The following is a 27,564-nucleotide window of genomic DNA, read 5'->3' as shown; positions in this document are numbered from 1 at the left end:
CTGTCTGCATTGTTGGGGAGCTTTGGTAGGGGATTGGCTTGAGCATGCAGGCTTGACGAATTCCCTCCGGATCCTATATGGAGAAAAAGAAGGACAGAAGAAAAAGGATGAGAGAAGTACTTGAGAAAAAGGAGGAGGGGATGAGTATTTTTTTTTTCAGGAATAGCAGATGAGGCGTGGTCTTGGAGTTGTCCTGTTCCCTGACCATCTGCTCGAGAGCTTCAATGAATGACTCGCCAATCCTGTTCCAGACAGGTTGACTTGAAACAACATCCTCTGACTTCAGGTTCGGCCTCTGTTTTTAAACTACAGCCGGAGATATCTTGCTCTTTCGCTGATAACTTGGTTTGTCTGCTGAATTGTGGTGTAAACACAATGGGTTTCTTTGGCTGAAAACAGGTACCTGCTGCAGTTGAACATCCACCATCCGGATGATACACTTGTCAAACTTAAAACTTGTAAATAGCTGATGAAGAGCTCTTAATGCAGCTTTAATTGAATCCTTGTGGGTGTACAGCAGAGGCACTGGTTTAAGTTTGTCTTCTACTCAAGAATGGCACATCTTTGTTGCTTGCCTTATTGAATCCAGTGCCTGAACGGGGACACATTTTTATGTCCTTTACAGTTCCTCCATGCTTTTCTCTGGTGTCTGCACACTAGTAATGAGTTTCCCCTTCGCACCGAGAGCAGGAGCTAAAGAAGCTCTTTGGTTCCCTTTCTGAAATGCACTGGAGCTTGAGGGACAGAGACTGTCATTAAGTTTTCTTCTCAGCAGAAGTTCTCCTACAATCTCATTACACTTCTCAGGCACATGCACAGATGCACTTCACTACATGCTATCTGTATCATTGGCTCATACTCCCTCTGCTATTCCCTTTCCTCTCTCCGTCACACAAACATGCAAACATGTCAAGACACTGTGCAAGCCATGAGCTTCCACACAAACACATTAATCCATGTGGCCATCTGGCAGTGTGACTTGGAACAATCCAAAGCACCATATGTAAAAAAAAAAAAAAAAAAGTAATAATAATCATGTTTCAAAAACGGCTTTAGACGTAGTTCCAGCTTCCAAATGTTTTTTGCTAAAGGCGTGTGAATGCATAAATAAACATGAGCAGAAAACACACACACTCCACATCTCTCTTGACTGACAGCATCTGCATTCATAGCTGGCAAATATGTTAACCCATTAAGTGGCTGTGTGTTCCCACCCGGTGAAAACATCATTTCAAAAATGAAATGAAGGCAAAATATATGGAAGCTCTGGGATTTGAGCAAAAGGGATTGATGAAAGGAGGAGGTGAATGGCTTATGTAAGGTATCATTCACTCTTCTCTCTGATGTTCCCTCTGTTCACTTTCTGTTCCCTTGAAACCAGTAGGCGGGGAGCTTTTATTGCCTTACTTGTAGGTGTATGTGTATGTCTGCCGCCTGCCTGCACGCATAATATTTATGCCAGAAGGAGCCCCTCAGATGTTCAGCTACTTTTAACACATGCTTGATGAACATTCTGCATACAGTTTTGTCAGGGTGATCAGCTGTTCACTATTTTACATGCCAAAAGAAGTACTTCAGGAAACTCTGCAAATAAATGTCATTAAGAGGTGTACGAGCCGATTTGCAGCAGTCAGCAGAGTGTAGTAGTAGACTTGTAGTAACAGGGACATGTAGTCCCTTCTGGTGTACGGCGCACATTTCTGTCATGATTTGAAAATTCACTGACTTCGTTCACAGATCAGGGCCAGCGCAATATGTTGAACAGAAATCTGAATCTGACGGCATCAATAAAAATAGACATATCTTTCTGGAGGTGCCTAAGCAAAGCATGAGGAAAATGAAATGTCCCCGGGTCTGTCATTTATCAACCCCCAAAGTCACAGCCCTAACAAGTCCTGTGCTCTGTATACATTTACATTCCTCTGAATAGCCAGGGCTCATGTAAATATTTGCATTCCATTCATGGATAGTGTTTGCATAGACATTACATTTGTCTATAAACTTCATGTAGAAAAATGAGTTTGTAGTTATACAATCAAATCTTACAGCTCACTCTAGAGAAATAATTGTACCTGTCATTGAAACCTGTTAGAAAATACATGTAAGCTTGTGGTCTCCATTAAGCCCTGGGTTCACTTGCGTTTAACGCGTACGTGAGTGATCAGTCTCGCGGCGGTTTGCCGCTTTGGTTGTGCACGTCTCCAGAAATTAAACGCTATGCATCTGAAAAATGCAAAATGAATATTACCGCTAGGAGCAGTGGTGGGTTTTAATGGTGATGAGACAGGGATGACATCGGAGACACCAGAGTTCTGCTTCAACAGTGGCGGAAAGCCATTTGAAGAAAAGTTAATCGATCAAGTCCACAACTTTGCCATGCTTTAGGGTTTGCACACTTGCAAAAAAAAACTAGGGGTTGAGAATTTACAGAGGATATACTTGATTTCCGCTGTATTTATGTGTAAAATATTGCACATTGTTCCTTGAAAGGATCCTATAGCATAACAATTTGTTTCTTCAAGGTTGTGTCATTGTGTCAAACTGTCAGCCAAAGGTTATTATAAAGTATAGAAAAATTATTTTTTTCTGAGTCTTTTCTCAGTATCATGTCACGCACGGGGGCTTTACCACAAGGCTGATGGAGAATCTTGTTAATAGGGACCTGAGCCAATGATAAATTGACTGATTGCCAGATACAGCAGTACCCTTAAACAGCGAGTAGGATGCCAGCATTTCACAGCTGCCATTCCATTTATAAACAATCCAATTAAAATGTGCTTTTCAAAGGAAGATTTGCACATTAAGAACATGCTAATAACATTCCCCCATACATGTTCTAATTCTTTAATTCATGTATTTTTCAGATTACCTCTCAATAACATGTTTACTTATCCTCCTGAACTATCATGTCTCTGTTTCTCTTTCTCCATCCCTCACACATCATTAATGTCTTTCTCTCTTGATCACCCCTTATCTCTCTCTCTCTCTTCTCTCAATAAGGATACTTGTATGTGTGCGTGTGTCCTGTATTCTTTCGGGCTTTTCTCTCCTGATGATCTCCCCTCATCCTCGGTGGAGCAGGCTTAATTACAGTGTGGCTCTCCACGCTCTGCTTGGTGCTGATTAAAAGGGACACTGACGCTCCATAGGGAAAGCCTGACTGGGAGTTTGTTCACTTTCATGCACACTCTGCTTATCGCTGTCTGACCAGCTCCATTACCATGGCTTTGAGGCCCAGTTTGTAATTGCCTCTCTTTATTACTGTGCCTACATGTCAGGCCAGGGAACAAGGACCCGCCGCATAAATGGCGACTCTGTGTGGCAAGCCAGGGATGAACTCACACACACTGACACCCACGCACACACGCTCACACACATGCTCTTGAGTGCACAGTTTAAATGCCAATGCTAAGACCGAAGCAAGCCATGCACCAAATGAAGCATTCACAAAGTGATGGTGTCTCGCTAAGAACAGTTGACCTAATAAAATAGAGGCCATCGCACACTCACACATGGAAGGTGTGACTTTGGCTGATATGGTCAACAAACTAAAGGTTTTGAGTTTTATTCATCTATGGCTCTTTCCTACAATTACAGGGTTCGTTTATTATAACAAGGTACCACTTTTAACTAAGGTGCCCTTCATAATTGTGGTTTATAAGTTGTAACAAATGCCTTTATTAAAAAGACTGAGAGCCAACAGCCGTAGCAGCTCTATGAAGCTTTACTCCAGGGGAAACTGTGCTCCGTCAAACAGCTTGTTAGATGTTGAATTAGCTTTAGTACTACACACTAATCTATACATACATCTCTTTGTTCTCCTAATAGGGTGCTATGCAAACCATTTTCCAACTTTTAAACGCCAATGATTTGACGTTCAAACCTATCTTGAAACATTAAAACTGAATGCCAACACATGTGGTCCACCATACTCAAAATGAATCATTTTCACTGAAGCTCAGGGTAGCAAGTGCAAGTTCTGTAATTGTATTGTACTGCTGTGCTCCAGGTTGCAAGTCATATAAGTCTGACACATAAGTATGACAAGTCATTTCACGGCTTCCCAATTCACTGACTAATGGAAGGAAAACGGGGTGTAAAAATTCTGTGTCACGTGTCAACATACAATAACTTTTTGATTACTCTTTTCCCAATAACGGTAGAAATTGGTTTGACGCTAAAATGATCAGTTGTGACTCAGCTGACAGTAGCTGATGAGTTTTGAAATATGCTGCCGTACCTTGAAATATGGTTGGATTTCAATGTTCCTTGTCCTTTGATCAATCAATAAGCAGTGGCCATATCGCGGATTCCCTTGGTTTTACAATTTAAAACCAAGAATACAACAATACAAAACAAATGTAATTGCTCAACAAAAATTGCATCTGAGGCTGGTGGTAATGTCGCAAATATTTGGTCATGAACCAGATTATAGGGTAAATTCTATTTTTGGCCAGATAATTTTACGTTCATTCTGAGTGGAATTTCTGACAAACCAGCAAATGTCAACCTCATGATTATACAAACGGAAAAGCCAGTAGTTTACAATGGGGGATCATGAATGTCTGAACACATTTTTCAATAGTAGTGTGATATATGATATATTTTAGTGTGGACCAAAGTAGTGCTGCAGTAGTAGCATCCATTTGGCCATGCTGGTGTGTAGATCTCAATGGGCCTTTAACTCTTAAAGCCAAGGGGACCTGAACCTCAATCATTACATTTAACATTTTGATAGCAAATGTAGCACACTAATTGGCTTATTTGAAAGAGAGAGACTTATCAAATGTGATGTAGTTTAGGAGTCAAGTAAGTTCTAGGTGTAATTGTGTTTCCTATATGTAGTCATGAAGATCGCAGTACATATCATCTGCTGCTCCGCCCCCTCGGGACCTTCACAGGATACATGGGGGAAAAATTGTAACACAACATCACTTGTGTGGAGCTGACGCAGCACTTCTCATCAAGATGGAAAGAGTTCATGGTACCTAGAGTAAAACAGGCAGATGTCAGCTGTGCAGGCTGGCTTTGCAGAACATCCTTCAGCAGATGGCAAAGCTCAATGATCAAGACCCTGAATATGTGTTGAAGTCAGCACATTTACATTTTTCTTAGCAGTGTGCGTGTCTGCAGGAAGTGCGGTAGATAGATTTCCATTAAAAGTCAAGCACATGTGTGACAGGGAATTTATTATCTCCTTAGTTGTGTGTGTGTGTGTGTGTGCGTCTGTGTGTGTGTGTGTGTGTGTGTGTGTGTGTGTGTGTGTGTGTGTGTGTGTGTGTGTGTGTGTGTGTGTGTGTGTGTGTGTGTGTGTGTGTGTGTGTGTGTGGTGGGGGGAGAGTAAATTGCTATAAAAACCACTACTGTTCATAAATCAGCCACACTTTCAGATGTTATTTTACCTGTGAAATGTGATGAAGTTGATGTTTTGTCACAATGTTTTTAAAATGTAAAAGAACGGCACAAATAAAATGCTAATGATGTGTTTTCTGTTTTATCATTTTAGACTTCACGAAAATGAAAGAAGATTTAAACCGTCATTGTCTGCCTTTGAGTTCCAACATCTCCTATACAACGTGACAGCCCTCAGCATTAGCAACGCAGGAGGACACAACTGTAAGTTTGTGTGATTGTGTGTTTTATTGTGTGACTTGACAATGACTTGACAATGCCCTTAATTGATGTAAGACAATAACCTTAGGCTTTAAATTGTTAGTCTTTATATATTGTTTTTGAGATGCTTGTCATTTATATTTTGCACTGCACAGTTTGCGAACATAACCAATACATTTTGTGAAGTTTTCACCAAGGGTTGTGACACAGCAGTGCCAGGGAATTGTGTTAGGGGGAACTATGAGAGGGCTGGGTTATTAAAGCGAGAAATGCTGTTTTTTGGAAGACTACGCAATGGCCAAAAGAATATCACAAAATCAGAATCACAAAAGAATATGTATGGAAATATAATAAATCTGGCCCATAAGGGAAGTAAAATAAAGTAAACAGTAAAATAAATACAAAACGTATACAACTACCAGAACAAATACAATCCAAGATCATGATCAACACAAAAAAAAACAGCAGCCAGGAAATGTATAATTTTATTTGTGAAAAGAATGAATGTAGAACTGCCTATAGTCAAATTTATTAGAGCAGCATTATCCTACATTTAAACATAAATGCTGCTATCTAGCAGCCGCCTGCCAGCTGTAGCTAAAGTTAGCTGAAGCCACGCGGAACATGACAGAATTAGCTTGTGATGCAAAATTACAAAACCAACACACAGGTTGTCCAAAACATTCCTTTCCTAAAACCCCTGCTCATTGCTCACTGCTGGACTTAACTGTCAGTGAATCATCCTTGACATCATCCACCTCATTCTTTGCGATGAACAAAGTGAAGATGTATATTACATTTTTCACTCCATAAATATTGGTTTACTATTTATTTTAGGGAAGGAAAGTCTTTTTCAGGGAGCTCTGCAGTCTTTGGGACTACAGTCTGTGAGTGTGCTGTAATATCGCACATGTGCATTATGCCAGGATAACTCTTTTTAATATTACTGAATGTCTAGCCAGTTTGCCACTTAAAGATTCCAAAAACTTTATATCATCACACAGAGGCACAAATTATTAAAACTGCACCAGAGATTGCCCCTTGAAACAATGTCAGTGTTTTTATTCATGGAATATTTCAACTGTTCCAAATGTAGCTCAGTGTAAAACAGGACATTTATTCCCTGATGTAAGGGACTAGTTCTTGAAATCCTCCTCTTATTTTTCCATCATGTCCTTCCTTGCTTTCTATCTGATAGTCACTGTAAACTACGGGTGGGATCTGAGAGGCATTAAGGCAGATTAGAGCCCCGGGAAGACAGAACAGCTGGCCAAAATCACCAGCTCTCTCACACTCACTTACACCATTTTAATTGGATTCTCAGAGGAGGCATTGTGACACAGACTATGACTGTGCATGCACAAACGGCTCATACAGAAGTTTGTGCACCCAGAAACAGAAACAAAGCCATGCATATTCCATCCAACTGTTTACTGTAACCACCCGCCCACACGAATGAGCAAACAAAGTCAAACACACAGCATACACTGCATCTATGGCACATCACAGAGGAGAAACTCTGTTAATGACTTGTGTTAGGTCTCAAAGACATTCTCAAACAGTGTTAGAAGTGTCTTATCGCTGCAGGCTGCGCGGCAAACTTTAATTTCAAAATCCCATAAAGCTGTCCTCTCATCTTTCTCCTCTCTCCCTTTCACATTCTCCTTTACTCGTTAAATTTCCCTCTGCAGCAAAGACAGTCCTTTACAAGAGAGCTGTGTTATTTTAATGACAGCATTGTCTTTAGACTATAAAGGCAAGGCTTTGACAGCAGTCACAGTAACAGCCTTTCATTTTCTCTGCCTTACAAATTGACAGTGAAAAAAGGTGCATATAGGCATATTGGAAGTTTAGCAGCCTAATAGCTTAATGTACAGTTACCTAAAGAGACCTTCATTGTCATAGTCCAAAGGGCTGAAGTGAACGAGGGTATTAAAAGCTCAACTTTTCTGACAAGGTTTCCTGGAGAGGGGATTGATGGGGGGAACTTGCGCTGCCTGACTTTAAACGATTTTTTTTAATTAACTGAAATATAGGGTACAGTGTCTGAAAATGGTTTTAATTGCACATTCTCCCCCGCTGAATGAGAAAATAGAACTCAGGAGGCAGAGGAGAGTAAAAGGGTAGAGGCTACGACGGATCACGGAGAGGGAAAGAGGAGAGTTTTGCCTACCGATTATCCTTTAGAGGTGCAAATGAACTGGATTTCATCAGTGCTGAAGGAATGGCTGGATCATGACTTGTTATAAGCCCTGGTTCTTCCACTTTCTAAGTCTATGTATCTCATTATGCATCTATACGTTTACATTTGGTTATGTCTTGTCTGATAAAGCTATGTGAAACGAGTGCATCATAATCTATCAATCTATCTATCCGTCCATCTATCTATTTATCTATCTATCGATCCATCTAGAAAATGATCCAGCTGTCTACCAAGCTCACAGCTATCTAGCTAGATAGATAGATAGATAAAAAGGTAGCTGTCTCTACCTACCTCTCTATTTCCCTCACACCTATCAAACTTGCTAGCTAAATATCTATCTATCTGTGTTGCTCTCAACCATAAACTGTATATAAAAATTGACAGTGTGCCTCATACTCATTCCATTGAACAGGATGAAGCCAAAATTAACATAACATTAACATTTAACTTACGAATAAAACAGCAGAAAATCCCTCAGGTACAGCCCATAGCAGAACAGATTCTTCTGTTGGTTTGAAACAGACACCGTTTCTGCTCTAATCCGCATTTGTCAACAGAGCTGTCAATCACGGCATTTTATACCATAAGACTTGAGCACAAAATGGAGTGTAAATAATATCAATCATGACGAAACAAAGTTTGAGAAAATTTGCTCAGATGTGCATTTTGTTTTTTCGGTTTGACCCATGTCCCATCTGTTAAAGAGGACGTGGGTTGTGTGACCTATACTGCAGCCATTCAGCAGGGGGACTCTAAATCATTTTAAAATTAGCTTTTTCATTTGAATTATGATACAAATTTAGCGGGACATTTTTTGAAAATGATAAAGCAAATGTAATTTTCTTCTTCATTTTAATTTACTCAAAGAATGTGCATTTTTGAAGTTGAAAACTAAAATTCAAATTAGATAAATGAATCATCATTTTATTTTTGAGTCAAATAATACACTCATATTCTGAAAATTAAAAAGCATTTCTGTTAATGCATTTGAATTTTCAATTTTATCTGTCTAGTTATCAAAGAAAATTAAATATTTGGATCTGGCTTTAAATTAAAAGTAATTTATGTCCTGTGTCTGACTTTTATCTTTTTTTTTCCACCCCTCGAGTGCAAGAGAGGCACCAGTTTAAAAGTATGTGTTCTGTAGCAGTGGTTTAGAGGGAGCAGGATCGCCAGCCTCCATCACTATTCATCAGTGGTGGACTAAGTACACAACTTTATGACTAAAGTCAAAGTATAGATACACCTGGTCAGAGATACCTCGAATACAAGGGGGGAGTTGCTCAGTCAAGTCGTGTGACCATTCTGTTACATTATATTTATTTGGATTATATACACTTTTTAATCTCACATGCTACAGATTATCTGCAGCACCAAAATAACATAACCAACAATTGGAGCAACCAGGGAAAATGTCAGCCAGATTTACACGGTGAGAAAACATTCACATTCCAAACATGTGCTTAAGATATAAAGCCATGGACGCTGAAAAAACTGCCTGATCTGAGTGACGTTTGCTCTGCGTTCAAACATGGAGACGCGCAAGCTACAGATACAGCAACAGTGCTCAGGCAAACTACAGGCAGAACTACACTACACAGTTTATTGTCTTTTGTATAGGAATTTATAAAATAAAATAAAATTAATCAGCTGACTTCAGAGCAAAAGTAGTGAGTACCAAGAACAGTCATAGAAAAGTAGTGTAGTCAAAAGTACAATATTTGTCCATCAAATGTTTTTTTCTGTCGACCACTGCTATTCATTGAGCAGAAGGGAATCTTGAAAACCCAACGGGAACAACATGTATGACTTGCCTCCACCGAGTATCCTGTCTTCTTCTCTTCTCTCGTTGCTCTGCTGAATTACTCGTTCGCTATATCAAAGATTGCCCATGGTGATGAGTGTATGTGTGTGGGCGCGCACATGTGCATGTGCATGTGTGAGTGAGCATTATGTGTGACATTTATGGGCATGCGTGGGTGGATGAATCTGTTATTGTGTGTGTAGGTGTGTGACAGTAAACTGTAGACACAGGCCAGAACCTGTAATGAGACAGGGAGGGAGGGACAGCACTGCAACAAATGCTGATAACCTGCTGCTTAACGAGATAGAGACCCACAAACATACACATAACACCTACACAAAAGCACATATACACATTTTACTAATTCTAGAGAAATGGTGGTAGAACAAACACTTCAACCGGCCTCTGAGGCAACAATTACCAGTTTACCACTGACCTTTGTAAGCAACAGTTTTATGACAAAGCCCTCTTCCTGTCTTTTCTCTTCCTTCCTCTCCAGATACATCCCAGCTTGCAAAGATAACCCTGACCACTGCTGTCATCTCATCTAGTCCAGCTGACCCTCCTGCCCCATGGGTGGAATCTTGTTCCTGTCCCTTGGGTTATGCAGGCCAATTCTGTGAGCAATGTGCTCCGGGATTCACTTGGGAAATCCCTGGCAGGGGGCCCCTCTCTACATGTGTGCCTTGCAACTGCCATCAGCATGGCACCTGTCATCCAGAAACAGGTATATTTTGCATGCACAAAACTCTCTTTAAATGATCCATGTAACCAGAAATCTGGTTGACTTTTTGCTGGCAACCACTCAACAAAGTTTCTGTTTCAGTGACCTAAAAAGCCTGAAAAGTGATTTCACAAATGAAGTGCAGAACTTTTTTTGTATTTTAAGGAGAACTCCACCCGCGTGCTATGCCAAAGTCAATTTACTTGTCACAAAGAGTGCTCCACTGCCCTTAAAACAGCTGAACAATGTCTTCTATGGCTTTGACGGGGCTTTGAGTTAAGTTAAAAATTGTTTAATAAACTTGAGAAAGTATACCAACTTGAGCTTGAAACCTCAAACATTCAACTGAAAGTTAAGTCTGAAAGAAACGCACTGTATCCAAAGTTAATCAATGTATAATTAATGAAAGGGCAGTCAGCGTTCACAAGATAATGTGAATTAGGTCTACAATTAACCATCTTTTGGGCCTTTTTTTATGCCATCATTTGGATAGGATAGTGTATAGAAATGGAAATCAGAGAGAAAGAAAGAGAGTGAGAAAGGATTTATGACAAATATATCTAAAAATATTTAATGATTTTTAATCACTTTATTTGCATCCCCTTTTGTCCCTTTCAGTGCAAAGTACAGTAGGCAAGCCGCTGTAGCGTTTTCCTGAAAATGTACACTGCTGCCACTTTTGACTGGCTGTAGGCCAGACACCATCATGTGTTGCATCGATTCAGGATCATTTAGAACTTGCCCAAAAACTGTATAAAAGTGAAATAAGATAAGATGATACTGAATTGATCCGGAGAGTGGATATTCGGGTGTTGCAGCAACCCAAAGATTAGTAGCAAGTAGATAGTACAAATACATACATAGATAATATAATCAAATGAGAGGTATATACAACTGGATTCTAAAAAGGAGTGAAGTGAACTGTACAGGAAAATTAAGACATTCTGTGAAGTGAATGGCAAATACAGTAGGACTCTTGAGTTTGACATTTGACCTTTAGGGCACATCACTGTTGGCTTCTGAGGTCTCGTTAGTTTCCACATTAGTTTGATGCGTTGTAGGAACTAAAAGAAAGGATATCTCTGCTTTCTCTATATCCTGAATCGGATTGTTCGACCTGTATTGTGCTCCATGGAAGAGCTACACTCTGTAACATAATACATCTGTGTATTCATGAAACAGGTTGTAATTAAAACATCAGAGTTAATCTTATAAGGCAGAAGTTTCTTTGTGTAATATCCCCTGAACGAATTGGTTAGAAGACCTCTATTTACGAGTCAAGTCAAAACTTTAACCAAGACTAGTATTTGCCGTGGCAGCAAATTCTGCTCTCTCTTTTAAGCAGCATAACAGTGTAGAGTTGTATTATTCTAAATTATCAGACTGATCTAAGTTGCTTCTAAAGCAATGAAGTCATTCATCTGAATTATGCGGCCATTATTACATAAGATGAAGGATCATCAGAGGTTGCTGAGACAATATTTTCTGTGACAGTGCCTCTGAGAGAGCAGCAGGAACAGACAGAGATGCAGGCTGTTTGACTGAAGTACTTCTCTGTGTCTCTCCATTCAGTCATCACCGCTTCAAGGGAATGTAACTCAGTCATCCCTCAGGAGCATTGGCAAGCCATCACTCAAACTGAGAACTGGATGGCAGCACTAATATGGCAATATCCTCATTTCACACAACTAATCTTCATAATAAGAGCTAAACCGGAGAGTGCATTTAGCACACGTGTCATTTTATGGGAGATAACAACGGCAGCTGCAGTTTCTCTCCAGGTCCACATCCTTAACGCAATGTGCCGTAAATGACAGAAGTAAAACAGTAGCTGCAGGGTGCGTAAACAAGTCAACGCCTTTGCCGTTATTTATATGTACTGTATGCGTGTCTCGTTTTGTCCTTGAGTCCTTTCCACGCTATCTCATTCACGCAGCTTTTAACAAGTCCCTCCATCTCACCACGAGCAGACGACTCCCCAATCCAAGGTCCCACCCTCCATCTTTTATCTTTCCACAATCTCTTTCTTCCTCTCTCTCTATCTCTCCCTCCTACCCTCAGACTTAAAGTATTGGAGATCTGACCTAGTTAGAAGGTGCCTGAAGCTTTGGCTGTGAGTGTGTGAGTTATGTTTGGGACTATATGTGTGTTTACAGGACTTTGTGAGTGTGAGAGTTTGTGTGAGTGTGTGTGCGTGTGTTTGTGTGTGTGTGTGTGTGTGTGTGTGTGTGTGTCTGTGTGTGACTGAGGTCCGGAAGCGAGTCTGGTATCACTGCCTGCCTGCCTCCCCTCTAATTAGGCTTGTTAACCGCCTCTTGGCTAATGATGTCTAATTTGCTTGCAGATTTCCTGTGTCTTTTATGTCTCTTCTCAATCTAGATGTCCCTCTGTTTCTCTTTCAAACACACACTCGTCCTTCTCCTTCTTGTTCCCCACATTCCCTAGTCAGCCTCTCACTCTCTTCAGTTTCTTCCTCTCAGCTAGATGTGCACCTGTTCTCCCTAGTCACCTTGACTTTGTTTGAAGTGTCCTTGACACTTTTTTAAAGTTTCTACTCCTTGTTTCTACGCCTTGTGAATCCTCCTGTCTTTCCTAGCTAGGCCTATATTTCCCATACAGTAGTATTTAGTATTCTAAAAGTTCAAACTCACTAACATGACTCAACATGCAATTAAAAGTAGCACTTGCTGTGTGGCTAACTGAGCTAACAAACCAACACCAGCTCCCCTTAACAGCAGCATAAACTGAGGCAAAGTAATATGTCTAGCAATAGCAATTAGCATATAGCAATATACATTCTATTTGTTACATTTGATTACAGGTAAGCTCAATGTGCTTTACACTGAGGTTTAAACAGGAACATAAGCATTAAAAATAGTTTCCCCAGTTATGAACAAGATGCAGCAAATCCATACACACCACATAACAATCATCAAACATCAATAGCATTCAAGAAAATCGAATAAAACCTTGAAAATATCCTTCACATAACCACACAAGTGCACATATAGAAACATACAAAAAGAGTAACTATTTGTATGCTTGGGAGAATATAGATTTTGATAAAAAAAACTCTGACAAAAAAAATGTGTGTGTGCGCTGTGTTGGTAGGATTCCCCCATCCCAATTAATGAGCCTGTTTTTAATGATTAGCATCAGGCTACGTTCAGTTTAAACTCAGCAGGTTGAGATTGAAAGCATTTAGAACCTGTTCACCCCCCCCCCCCCCCCCCCCCCCCCGACAAATCTGCTGAGACTGTGACCAATCTCTCAACGCACATTTATACTCACACTTTTTCTCAGGATGTTTCAAAAATACGACATGGCACAAGATGAACGAGTGTTAAATATGGAGCTCGATGTGTCCTCTGAGTCATGGATGAAAATCTCCAGTGTGTTGTGTCCCCTGGCGTGTAGCTCTCAGGTTGAATAGCATTAGCTGGGTAAAATTAGCGTTTCTTTTTTCAAATGGATGATGATGGCATGTCGAATTCTGAAGGCCTGCTGGCTTGTCTTCAATAAAAAATGAAGGAGGCAAACAAACAAACCATGGAAGCTCTCTATAAATCCATAAGTTCAGGTCAAGGGGAACTATCAAAGTAAGTCGATTAAAGACACCCTGTTCATAATTTGTCACCATGGGGGCGGACCAACCTGTTGTTTCTCCTATCAGAATCTTAATTGCTGTATAATTACCTAACGACTTGTATCATCATGCAGGGTGTGCCCACAGACAGAATTGGGATGAAGTTTATTCACTTGCTGCCGAGGGAAACTGCAGCCAATGGTGCATCATAATCATGATTTATTAACACTCTCCAAGTCATGTCGCTTCTATCCGCTGTAGCGCAACACAACAGATTGCGAATGTTAATATTTGTGGTGCAATGGCAAATTGCGACCCCCCCCCCTCCCCAACACTGCAGGGCTAATGAAACTAAACACATGTCCGTTGGATTCATAAAAGGATTTGTGTTTGCAATATTTGGACATACTTCCATTTCATGTTTACATACAGTGTGTACACTGTGATAATTGCATACGCGGACTATCATTTATAAGCTTGAGGGAGAGTTGAGGGAGGAAAGAGATGATTGTAGATAAAATGGAGACACTCAATTTTCTCTACAGCCCACACTGCAGTGAAGCACTCATTAATCACCTAAACTAATGAAACACATGATGCTCTTGAACAGCATAGCCTCTGCTGGGTATTGAACATTAGGGCGCTGTATTAGAGCTCCTCTGCTCCCTAACAGACCTATGTTGGTGCTACATGGTGAACCGCACTTGTACTTACAGCATCAGAGAACGTTGTCATTCAAAGATGTGTCCTGTGTATCCATGAAAAATTGAGGACATTGGGGGAAGACAGGAAACTTGAGAAAACAGTTTGTTTGATTTTTTTAAGTTGTGTGTATCTACTCTGTATATTCAGCCCACTTATGTCTGGCTCTCTGAAGCAACAGCATTTACCCTTTTCAACAGAAAGCATCAGTTACCAACTGGTGAGATAAGGTTTCAAGGACCAAGGTTATTGATTTTATTGTGGTTATCTGATGAAAAGACACTAAATAATTGCAAAGTAAAAGTGAATGATCCAATGTTTTCGGTGCTAAGATACATTTATGCTCCCCACAAAACAAATCCTGGCGACGTTAGTGCTCCTCCTGACTTTCGTTACTGCATGAATTGATTGAGAATTCTTTGAGTGGAATATCTTTACGGATTCAGGATTAATAGCCAAGAAATTTAGCGCTCGCATTCATGAATATGAATTATAACTTCATAAGCAACACTTAACATTAAATACCAACCGTCAGGTCAAATTTAAATGTGTTTAATACTTATAAATATTAATGTAATTTAATAGGACAAAATGTATGACCCATAAAAATTCAATAATATTTGTGTAAAGCTAAGTCAGATACTAGCGTGCCAACTCACATTTTGATTGTTTTAAAGATTGTTTTGTTTGGATTGGCGAGGCAGCCAGGAAAAGGAAGACATGCAGGGATATGACTTGCACGAGCCACAAAGGTTGCCACATCGACAACTTTGCAGCGACATTATAAAATGACCCAAAACCATTTGGCTACCAAACCACACTTGCCTGAGAGTAAGTCTTCAAACGCAAGTGTACTTTGCACTGAAAGGGAAAAAAGGGGACGCAATTAATGTGATTAAAAAGCACAGAGCATTCGGTCACTTTAAAAATAAAACACCATATAAAGACTCCTGATCTTATATTCCATCACTATATGAACGTTACGTCAAAACAGGCGTCGAACGAACAGCAAATCATCCTCAGAAAGACAAAGCAACATGTTTGCACATTTTTCTCTCTATTCCCACATGTTCTTGTTGTTAGCCTATGATCTTGTGAAACTGTGTGTACAGCTGCTCATGTCTGTGCTCACGCTCAGAAATGGACCCAGTGGGGCAGGGCATGCATCGTCGGACGGAGCAAAAAAGTTGTACTACTACGTGGAACTTGCAGGATGGTCTACTTTTATAATGTAATATGCTCCAAGGATGTGGATCTAATTTATTTCTGTCTCCCCTTTTTTACACTTTTCGTTCACGGTTACATGGACTTAATGTTAAACAAATTGTTTCAAAACTTACTTTGGATCCAGCTTTAACCCTGCTTTTACAGTATAAAGAAGACCAGCTTATGTTTGCAGACTTCTGCTGACCACACAAGTCGCTGAGTGCAGCATCTGCATCTGCTGGAATAAATAAGGTCTTTCTGTGCCTTGTTTTGTTTCACAGCAGCATTATGCTCGTTTCTCTCTTTGACATTTCTTCTTGGCCAACTTAAAAAAAAAAAAAAAAAAAAAAAAAAGCACAGTGGTTTTGCATAGCTAAATGTCACGCCCACTGCTGTTCGGAAAAGGATGCTGGGAAATTGGAAGGTTTTTTTCAGGCTTGGTCCATGAAGAGAAATGCACCACCAGGGGCTCCTGCAGCGAAATTCTTTTAAGCCAGCCTGATATAGGCCATCTTCCAAAGTACCTGTCTCATTGCATCAATTAGGATACAGAGAGGAAATTACCTAACATGCTGCTTATGCAATTCTCATTAAAATGCATAGGTTAAAAAGGAGTATTATTTTGGTCAGTGTCTACCAGCAAAAGGCCTATTTTGAATGAGACGGAGCATACCAGGGCGTGCATCTCCCAAATGCCTGCTTAAATGCCATCTTCAGCTCTCTAAGGTCATTAGTTAGAAAAATCTATGCGAGAAAGTTGAGGCAGACAAACAGATAGAGAGTGAAGCTGGCTCGAGCCCTGGCTTATGCAGCCCTCTAATCTCTCTGGTGGGCTGTATTTGTTGCAGGCTAAGCCCTGAGATGTCGGGTCTGAACCAGCGTGATGGGATATGAGCAGCGACAGTGAGAGGGAAAAAGAGAAGCGGGAAAGTGCGGAAAGAGGCAGACGTAGTCAGTTAGACTGAATCTCACCATGTAATTTCTCCTGCTGATCCCATTCAGCATGCTTCACTTATCTCCTCAAAACCAGTGCATTTATTTTACACTAAAATAAACAGAGAGATAAACAATGTGCATACTCTTCCTGCCTCATGTTTTCGGTCACACTGTTAGAAATCACTGGTTTGAAAAGGTTTTCAACCTTTCCTTTTGATGCAAATAAGTTGAGAAAAGAGAAACTTAGCTGGAAGAACTGGATGCATCAAAGAAAAAAGAATGATCATGAAGAAGTTAACCTCCCTCAAAACAGCTGAAGAAAGAAAGAACTGAACTACACACGGCATCCCACAGAGAGAGCTCTCATGGTCTTCACAATGTCCACTGGCATCGATGCTGCCGTGGTAACCAGACCCGCTAATCGTACTGGCACAGAAGTGACACGGAATGTCGTCCCCAAAGTACCCTGTGTCAAGCAGAGCCTGTTTGCCTAGGAGGCCAGCTGAGCTTCGTTAACCACCACTGCTCGAGCCATGATAGGAACCCTTGCACCTTACTAGCTGCTGCTTGTACAATGTAAACTGAAGGTACTCGAGAGTGCAATTAAATGGTGACCGTAAAATAGCATCACACTTTGTCAGAGTTGGAGTATTGCTTTTTAAAGCACTGAACAGGACACAATCTCGATGTTAATTCGACATAAAAATGCAGAATCTTTCAGCATTTTGGTATCGGAGCATTCGGATATTCATCTCTAGTAGTCCCAGTAGTCTCCTTTATTTGTGTGACTGAAGGTTTTGGCTTTACGCAGGATAATAGTCTCATGTGGAGAGCAAAATGCAATCCTAAAAATCACATTCATAGAACCCATTGGTAGTCTTCTTTTTAAAAATGTTGCTTTAATTAATCTCTCTACACAGATAGCTCTATGCAAGTGCAGAATATTGAATATACAATATACAGCCCCTCCTCCTTTCTTTTAGCACACTCCCTCTTTTTTCCTCTGCAGCTTATTCAGACGCTGCTGACGTGCCACATCGGCAGCAGCAGCAGGCGCCAACAGCATATCTTCGTTAAATCATAGATCAACATCGCCATCAAACAGTCCTGCAGCAGATTTACCCCAAAATTCAACCCTCGAGGCCTTTGAGCTGCAGACACAAATGTTCTCTTCTGTCATATTGTTTTTTTGTATTTTTCCTCTCTTCTTCATTAAAACAGGTTGTTCACATGCATTAGTAAATAGATGTCCTTGGCCTGAAGCTTTGAATGTTCCCTTGGACTTAATAGAAAGGCCTACTGGAAAACGTGTAGGTCTTGAACAGAAGGAACAGCTCCTGTTTTATATCACATTAGCAGGCTATGATTTACGAGCAAAAGTTTCATTTTGAGCTCTTTATTGCTGAGTACATAAAGATATGACAGGTGCAGAGACCCACAGTGAGGAGATATGACAAGAAACCCAACGTAAATTACATGAAAAATGCTTTTTTTTTTATACATGTTATTATTAACAGAGACCCAACATGAATCCGGCATGAGCAAGTACTTAGCAAACGGAGAATGGGGGGAAAAAATCCTCTTAACAGGCAGAATCCCTGAACAGAACCAGAGTCATTGTGACCATGCAGCCATCCTTCAGTTTTAGTTTATTATCATTTTTTGGAAATGCTGCATAGTCCTTTCAACATCTTTCGTTGCTATGAAGCTGGGCTAAAAGTGTCCCAAATTAAACACAGCCATTTGTGTCTACAAACTCACTGGCTTGTTTTTCTCGTATTTTTTGGCTCACACGTCATCAAAGACCCCCACACATTGCCCTTCCCCTTCACAAAGACCTCCCAAGATGGCAAAGAAATGACACGCAGCACTCTTTAGAAACTCAATTATCTTGGTAAATAAATTAGATTTCAGGGGCAAGAATGTAATAACAGAAGAGAGGCGCGCTCTGATCTTTGCCTAAACAAAAACATACTTAGTCTAAATCCATTTCTCCTTGGATTTTCTGTCTCATATTTCTTTTTTCTCTCCATCTTGTGTTAAAGCTATTATAAGCTACTGCAAAATAACCACTATGTATGATAGGGCCACTCGTTGCACTCATTGCGAACACTGGATGACGCACAAGAGCACACACAGTGAGAGTGAGAAATGTTTGAAAAAGGTGGAAGACAACTCCACCAGTCTCTTTCAGTCATTGTGTAGTACCTGTCCCCGCACCAGTGTTGTGTTCCTATCCTTTACGAGTGCTTCCTTAATGAAGTGCATTAGGCCTGAATGTGTGTATTTATTTAGAGTACAATGAAGAGCACAGTGGAGGGATGAGGTGCAGGTAGAATGACCAAGGCGCTCTTTTGAGGGTGATGGAGGGCATTCATTAAAAATATACATGTTTTTTCTGGAGCTCCTAGGCCTTGAGGGTAAAAAAAAAAACAGAAATACAGAAATATTGCTGTATCAGTCATATGATTTCACATACAAAGGTTTGAAGTAACGAAGAAATATTTTGTTGCTGTATATAGGCTTTATATTTTTTTGATCCAGCAGATGTCGCCCTTGAGCACCAGCATGAAACCAAAACAATTCGCGGTGCATTGTTGTGTAAGCATGCTAATGCTAGCGATCTTTATTACACTCGTATCTTCACACTGCATGTCAATTTACCCGAAATGAGCGTGATCTAGAAACGCAGTTACGCAGTGAGTACAGTATGTTATTCTTATTTTCTCTAGTCCCTCAATTAAACAACTTTTATTCGCGAGGGGAGGAGTCAGCCGCCGTCCCGCCGTAGACAGTCATTACTCACAGAGTTATTTTCAGAGGATGTACTTGATTTCTATTACATTTAAGTGTGAAAAATCGCATATAAAGCCTTTAAGTAAAATGTTCAGGTTTCTGTGCTTGATTATTTATTTGTAATTACTTTGAACTTTTAACACCTTAATTTCAATTCCAATGGCTTTCCTTTGCATCTCTTACATTTACAAATAATCTCAGAACCACATTCAAAGAAGAGATCTTATGATACCATGTTTTCCTTTTCGACACAAATCCAAATACCAGGACCTGAGTATGAACTGATACAGAGTATCTCTCTGATACCTGTACAGTTGAACAATATCCACATTATTGATGGAAAAACAATAATGGCTCACATTTTGCCAACGACAACATATTCTTCGCCAGCGACAGAATATTGTTAATTGTTGTTGTCCACACTAGAGGATTTTTTTCTAAGGATAGTAAACCATGGAAACGGTTGGTGCATCCTCAGAGATGCCTTCTCATAACAGTTTGTCAAAAATCAATGCTTAGTCTTTAGTCTCTCATATGGATGACAAACATGTGGTTTACTCCAAACTGTCTATTTGGATAGGTTAAAGAGTCCATATTATGCTCTTTTTGGGGTTCATATATTTAATCTATGTACCTACTAAAGTATGCTCACAATAGCTAAACTTCGATAGCTAAAAGTGTCTGTTTTCATATCCTGCCGCTGCATGCACCGGCTCGCTTCTGACTCTCTCTCTAAGGCTCTGAAGTGCCCACGTTCAGAGTCCCCGCGTGTGCCAAGTCTGATCTGATTGGTCGGCCTGTCGGCTCTGCCATAATTGGTCAGTTGCTCAGCACGGTTCTTGGAAATATCCCGCCTCTTTTACCATATTGGGAATGAAGACACAAAAACATTAGCACCTTAGCACTACTGTGCTACCACAGGCTACGGCATATCGTGGGCGTGCTACAGAAGTTAACGGGCGTGCAACATGAGCTGCTGGGCTTGCCACAACGAGCCAATGGGCTTAGATCAGTGATCTCACACTGACAATGACGTCGGACTGACAAATTTTTATCGAGGGGGGCTAGAAGCGAGCGTTACATGCAGCTAATGCTACAGCTAACAGGAGGACGTAGGAGAAGCCGCGGTTCCGCAGACTTTGAATTTTTGCAAATACATGTGCCTAAACATGCACAGGACACTTGGAAAACACACTAAAGAGCATATAAAACCAGAAAAAGCAGAATATGGGACTTTTAAGGCAAAAAAAAACCAATTGGTTTAATGTTAGAGAAAACCTCTGGGTTTGGTTTTAACCATATTTATTTAATAACAAGGGTTTTACATGGCACTTGATCTCTGGTCTTACAGGCAAAGATCTTTGTTTGGTACATCAATGAGTCACAATTTACATCCAAAGTGGACCTCTTTTGGTATTTCTACTGCATTACAGACTGGACTTCCTCTGAGTGCCTACAGCTGACATTGATGGGTTTACCTTGAGTTGTTTTTAAAGCCCGGGTGCATCTCAGAAAGACACTGGATGGTACCATGTGTGTCTGTATGTGACGCCAAGGGCTGTGTCTAAACGTTGGTATTTGATGTCTTGGGACTAAGAACAGGCTGGACTAATTAAACATGACAAATAAAGAAACATAAAAGACGGATCAGGATGAAACAGACGAGAGGAAAATCCTTCATCCAGCCAACTTTATCAATGACACTGGAGTAGATTAAGTGCAGTAACGGTCAATTTCCCATTGGGCAAAGATGTTCATTTCTTTCAGTAAATCCTTTTTACTTTTTATTTTTGTTGGAATGGAAGTTTAGTTTCCAGTGAACAATGTTAGGTTCAGTTGTCTTTGTACAGAACTACGGGGTAGAAATGCCCTTCAAGAGAATGCTTTTTACTTTTACATTGGGTGTATTTCCCTTTACATTAAGTCAACAACTTTTACACGAGTATCTACTTCTAATCAAGTAAGGAAAGTATACTTATACCACCCCTGCAGACAAACAGAGTTCCGGCAGGAATAAACCCTGAGGTGTGGTTTAAAAAAAACGAGAGTTAAGGAAAAGTGTGATTATATTAATTTCTCAGAGGATTCAGAGCACACAGCTCCATAAGGGAACTTAACCGAAATCCCCAATTCATTAAACCTGAATGAAAGCCCATTGATTCATTGATAGAACGATTGTGCTGGGATGTTTTGAAGTAATAATAATTAGCATGACGATGAGGAACATCATGGCAAGAGCGATCGTGCAGCCCATGCACAGCTCTTGATGCGTGCTGTTAGCTTTTCCGAAGAGCAGATCAGAATGATAATACTGTCGAGAAGCTCCCTCGGTGGCTCTGCTTTCTCATATCACGCTCAGTCATCTTCACACCCAGTAAAGTCAGCACATTTCTTCTACCATTAAATTTACGACGGCTCATTGGGGATTGGCACAGCGCACTATCAGTGTCATTGTAATGCCTTGTGAAATTCAAGAAAGATTCACTTCTTTTATGCCAGGAATGATCATTATAACTAAATACTCCATTTAAATGACTGGTATTTCATGCTTGGAAGTCATGTATTATTCACCTCATCCAGCCAAAGAACTAATGATTTTTACTCAGAAGTCTACACTTCATCAGGCAACGGGATAATTGTTCCCCCTAATGGCTTTGTGATCAATTTAGCTTTAAAGCCGTTATTCTATTCCACATTCTTGACTTACATGTTGGATGTTAAGAGGGTTTTATTTAGTGATGGTAGACGCTGTGGTTGCAGTGACCCCATAACTCCAGGCGAGAAACTCTTTTTTTTCTCCGATATTCAGTGGTGTGAGCTGATTTTAAAAATGCACAGCGGAGAGCTTCACACTGAATCACACCGTTGGCTATGCAGGGAGTGATAGGAAATTTTAATGAGGAGTCTGCGAGACTGAACGCCTGTGGATTATTTGCTATGCATCGAGATGTTATTGGTGTTCTCTGGAAAATCAACACAATTATTGTTATCAATCCAAGCTGAAGCTGTTTGACGAAAAAAAAAAAAAAAAAGTGATTCAAATTATTGCAAGTTCTGATATCAGGACTCTCAGCGAATGTTAAAAAAGCATGCAGTGCAGCAAGAATGCTAAATAGCACTTTGCAGTTGCACAAGATTAGCTATTAAATCGTTTTTTAAATGCATTAATGTTGATTAAAATTTAATGAATGTCTGCTCATTATGATCTTCTGATAAATTTAGCTTTGTAATCATCTCAGTGGTTGCTTTTTTCCTTTGTGTTTTTGTGAGAATGTTAACTCTTATTACTGTGCTGTCCTCTGTTAGCTTTAGTCAGTCAGTTATTAAATTAAAATGCCACATTGTGTTATGTCAACTTTCAGCTGGTTCATTTCAGGAGTTGCTGTAGCACAAAGTTAGCAAGCACAGTGGAGGCTCTGAGGGTGAAAGTCAACTCACTGTGACGTTTTAACGTCATTGCAGGTCACAGAACTGCAGGATGGAAAAGCTGGCTTTATTTTTTGAAGATTTTGCTTTGTTACTGTGATGCGTGTGATGTCAGTTCCTTCACTTCTGTGTGTATTATCATCTTATATCGTCCAGAGCTGCCTGTGGATTTGAAATTAAGCATAAGGACTGAATGCTGCTCAATAAACAAGGAATAATTCAGCAGAGACCTGGAGCATACAGCTAGCTTATGTGTAAATCAACACATGTTGCACGTGAACAAATCCTTTAAAGTGGTTTAAAGCTGCCAGTTGTTTTTTTTTTTAAGGCTTTTCTCTTCGAAACAACAGTTTGTTTTGAGGATATAACAGAATTAGTAATCTCTCCCTCTCTTGGTGGGGGAATTGCTTTACTTCTTGAAGGTCTTTCCGACTGCATTTGGCTCTTATATATCCCAAAGCAATTATAGTCAGGGTGAATTTAGTTGTCTTCCGCTCTCTGTGGTGGGCTGAGGGGAATGTTTTTCTTACTGGATCGGAGCTGTGGAGTGTGTTGTGTTTGTATTGGAGGGGATGCAGTTAGGATAAGAGAGACAGCGCACTCTGCTGGCGGAGGGCAGAACAACACCATCTTGCAGCAACATTTTGTGTTCAACCCTCAACCTCTTCACAACACCGTGACGAACATGTAAGCAGGTGAGTTCAGAAGAGAAAGAAAGTGTTGTTGTTTTTTTTTTCCATCTCCGGCTCTGTGTTACAGGTGTGTGTGGGTGCTCAGACTTTACCACCGGAAAGACCTGCGAGCACTGCCTGGACGGTTACTTTGGCAACGCTTTGATTGGCACACCTGGTGATTGTCAGCCCTGCCCTTGCCCGGACCAAACCAGCTGTGCTCAAATTGCGCACACAGGGCAGGTGGTCTGTACCAACTGCCCCGCGGGACAGACAGGTGAGATGTAATACCCTAAGATAATTCCTTACTGCCCCACATAGTAAAGAATTGACTTCGTGTCGAGAACATAATTAAACATTATGATTAATAACGTAAAACAACATTGCTTTGCACTGCTGTAGCCTACTTCTGCTTCTCTTTTTCACTTAATAATAAATACATTCTGCTGGGATGCTGCAGCACATCAACTTTTTCTACAATGATAAATGGTATGAAGATAACATTTAAAATAGATAAATAAAAACTAAAGAGCACCAAACTTAAAAGGCATCCACATGCAGCTACACTTATATGGACACAAACATTAACTAAGAAACTTTCCATTCTTGGCCAGTTTTGTTGTGGACATTATCTATTAACCCTTACAATCATGTTTTCAAAGGCAAAGAGTCTCTGTCATGACATTAAGGTCTGACATACGTTTATAACAACAGACTCTGCTGTGACACAGATATGACCTCCATCAGTTTTTTTCATCCCAGTCATTCATCTACTTCCTGCCCACTTATTTTGCCTTTCCTCTGTGTGTAGGGATTCGCTGTCAGATGTGTGAAGATGGTTACTATGGAGACCCCCTGGGACGGTCTGGCCCTGCCCGAGCATGTGTGAGATGCGAGTGCAACGGCAATGTGGACTTCAACGCCTTGGGGACATGTGACCACGTCACGGGGCGATGTCTGAAATGTCTCGGACACACCGAAGGAGAGCACTGTGAACGCTGCCAGCGGGGTTATTACGGCGACGCCCTGAACCAGACAGTTAGGCAGAAGTGCAAGCGTGAGTAACTGAGAAGGGAACTTGGATGCCAGTCAGTCAATACATTTTTTTTCTGTTTAAGATTTACTGAGTGATGGAAGAAAGAGAAATACATATTTTCTGTGAGACACCCTAGAAACTAAAAAAGTGTGTTTTCTAATTGTGTCATTCTTAACTTACCTGGATTTGTGACCTTCACTGCACAGCATTATGCGAGTAGAAAGCTTGAAATACTGTTTTCTCATTCATCTGTTGTAGAGGGAAAGTGTCTCAGTGCTCACCTTAAACCAGAGTTTAATCTCCTCACCTAAGCCTGAACAACATTCTGAACAAATCCCATTAATGTCTACATGGCCTCGGGTTTCACATTTTAAAGGAACGCAGAAAATAGTGCATTCAATACAGACTTGACTAATCAGCTCAGCAGTTCAAATTTGACAAGTATAGGGGTAATGAAATGTGGAAAGGGATCAGGCTGAAAATAGGGGTAAGAATCAAACAGATACCTGTAGGAAACAAGGTGGAAAGAGTCTTTAGTTTGGGCTAATAAGAAAAGTTCTGTGAATTAGGTGCTGACCTAAAGAGTAATAGCTTGATGTGCTTATCCACTTTAACCCTCAGGTTGAACTCCTGTTCAGATCAATGTCAGTCAAAGTCTCCCTGGTACTGTCTGTCATTTCCTTCACTTTTTCTCTTAGGCACTCTAGGTTCAAATAAATAGAAAAACATGTGATATTAAGGTGATGCATTGCCATATTTTGAACTTGTAGCAACAAAATGTTCTCATTGATGATATTGTTTTATTTGCTCACCTGTAGCATGTGGCTGCAACCCTGCCGGAACATCTGGGCATATAAATGAATGCCACCCTGAGACAGGAGGCTGTCAGTGCCTCGGCCATGTGACTGGTCGAGATTGCAGTTTTTGTGAAGTTGGCTTCTTCAACCTCCAACCACGTGTAGGATGTGAAAGGTAAAGAGGTAACTTGTTGGTTGCCAGATTGATTTGTTGAATTGTCGATCAATTGTTAAGATATTTTTCTTCCTTGCAAGGTGCAAGTGCAATCCGATTGGCTCCACGTCTGTTGCGTGTCATCCAGTCACAGGGCAGTGTGTGTGTAACGCAGGAGTGGAGGGGAGACTTTGTGATTCTTGCCGTGTGGGCTTCTTTGGATTCTCCTCACGAGGTTGCAGAGGTACACAACTTCAGGCTTCTTCTCTGCACTGTGTACACTCCTCTAATCCTTTAGCATGCACTCTAATACAGATCACACATGGAGCCGTCTCTAACCTCTTCAAATGTTTCCTCCTCATGTCCTCCCTTTCAGCCTGCAACTGTGACCCAATGGGCTCCATCTCCATGCAGTGTCACAGCAACGGCACCTGCCACTGCCGCCAGGGTTTCGTAGGTTATAAGTGTGACCAATGTGAGTTGAACTATTTCCACAACAGAGCCACACATCAGTGCGAGGAATGCCCGGTTTGCTACAGCCTTGTGAAGAAACAGGTTAGCAAATGGATGTTTGAGAAGGGGTTTGTGTGACAACAACAATGTAAGGGAAAGGGGGAATCTTGAATTTTCTAACCCAACACATGTCAGCTTTTTACATGTAATTACAAAATAATAATAATGTAATGGGATAAAAAAATTAACTCCACTATTTAAGGTGATGGGGTGATAATCTTGCCTATTTCCACATCCAAAAGAAACAGAAAAAATGAGCAATTGAGCCTACTTCAAAGTAAAAACGTGATCATAGTTCTTCACTTATTATACAATTACCAAAATAAATAGTACATTAGGTTTATACATTTCAAAGCTCAGCTCCATCATTCAGCATCAGAGCCTCTTACTCAGCCATCACTTATTTAACATCTTGAATTTTAAGACGGAGACATTAAGCCAGTCCTCATTTGCTGACTTAACTTGAAGTTTTACCCAGTGAGTGCACACAGCAGCTGCAGTCCACGTGTCCAGTCCATTCACTGGAAACTTCAAATCTAAACATAACCACGGTGACAGATCTTTTTTTTTTTTTTTTGAAGCATGCATTTGAAAAGACAAAACTAACTTATTGATATTGATATTGAAATAAAATTTCTCAGCAAAATGTTCTATTTTGTTTTTTTCCGGTTGAAAAAGTGATAAGTTATATTCAGCAGGACTTGTTTTACTTGTACAGTCTTGATATCCAATGACATAAAAAACTGCAAGCTGTTGGATAATGTAGCTGACAGTCTTTAAGTTGACGTAGGACAGAAGTGTAAAAGGAGAACAATCACATGAGGTATCTGTTTTTGAAAATTGTAAGTACACTAACTGAGTAAATATACTTACGTTGCTGCTTTGAATTTCTATTCTCTTTATCCTCCCCATCATTCATGTTTACATTTAATATTATACGTTTGCTGCATACATTCTTACAGATATTTTGCACACTGCATGTATCTTAACTCTCACCATTAAGAGGTGCAATTTGTTTTTGAAATAGCACAGCACACCAACCACCACACACCGAGCACGTCCTGCCTCGGTAAACCCTCCTGATTACTATGTGGCCCGTTTTGTATTTGTAGATTACAAATAAAGAGAGGATGTGCATTGGAACAGAAAGCGACATTTGCCCTAACGATCTCCTGTGCTGCTCCTTTCTGTCCCTTTAGATTTGTTGTAGCCCACGTCTGTATGCTAAGGTGCTGCATCCTTTGGATTTGCCTTCTGGAGGCCAATCCAATCCCACCGACATGTTCTGTCTTTTTCTCTGCACATGTTCTCGCTCCAACTAAAGTGGCTCTGTGTTCTTCCCTGACTGCCTTGTACCTGTGTAAATGCACGCTGTGATTTCCACAGTGTTAGCAATT

The 27,564-nt window shown here is 40.4% G+C and overlaps 1 protein-coding gene across 1 annotated transcript in view; it reads left to right on the top strand.

Annotated features, from left to right (window-relative positions):
* The window catches only part of lamc3 (laminin, gamma 3), a 119,533-nt gene that overhangs the window by 78,351 nt on the left and 13,618 nt on the right, over positions 1 to 27,564 (top strand). Inside the window, exons 11-17 of the mRNA XM_061060790.1 lie at positions 5,507 to 5,616; positions 10,120 to 10,347; positions 23,756 to 23,944; positions 24,479 to 24,724; positions 25,522 to 25,675; positions 25,756 to 25,898; positions 26,031 to 26,209. Of these exons, the coding sequence (XP_060916773.1) occupies positions 5,507 to 5,616; positions 10,120 to 10,347; positions 23,756 to 23,944; positions 24,479 to 24,724; positions 25,522 to 25,675; positions 25,756 to 25,898; positions 26,031 to 26,209 (1,249 nt within the window). The remainder of the gene's footprint in view (positions 1 to 5,506; positions 5,617 to 10,119; positions 10,348 to 23,755; positions 23,945 to 24,478; positions 24,725 to 25,521; positions 25,676 to 25,755; positions 25,899 to 26,030; positions 26,210 to 27,564) is intronic.

The sequence above is a fragment of the Labrus mixtus genome, chromosome 17 (genome assembly GCF_963584025.1).
Source record: "Labrus mixtus chromosome 17, fLabMix1.1, whole genome shotgun sequence".
In the NCBI taxonomy this organism is placed as follows: Eukaryota; Metazoa; Chordata; class Actinopteri; order Labriformes; family Labridae; genus Labrus; species Labrus mixtus.
The sequence above is the reverse complement of the archived record's forward strand: the minus strand, read 5'-3'. Positions and strand labels throughout refer to the sequence as shown.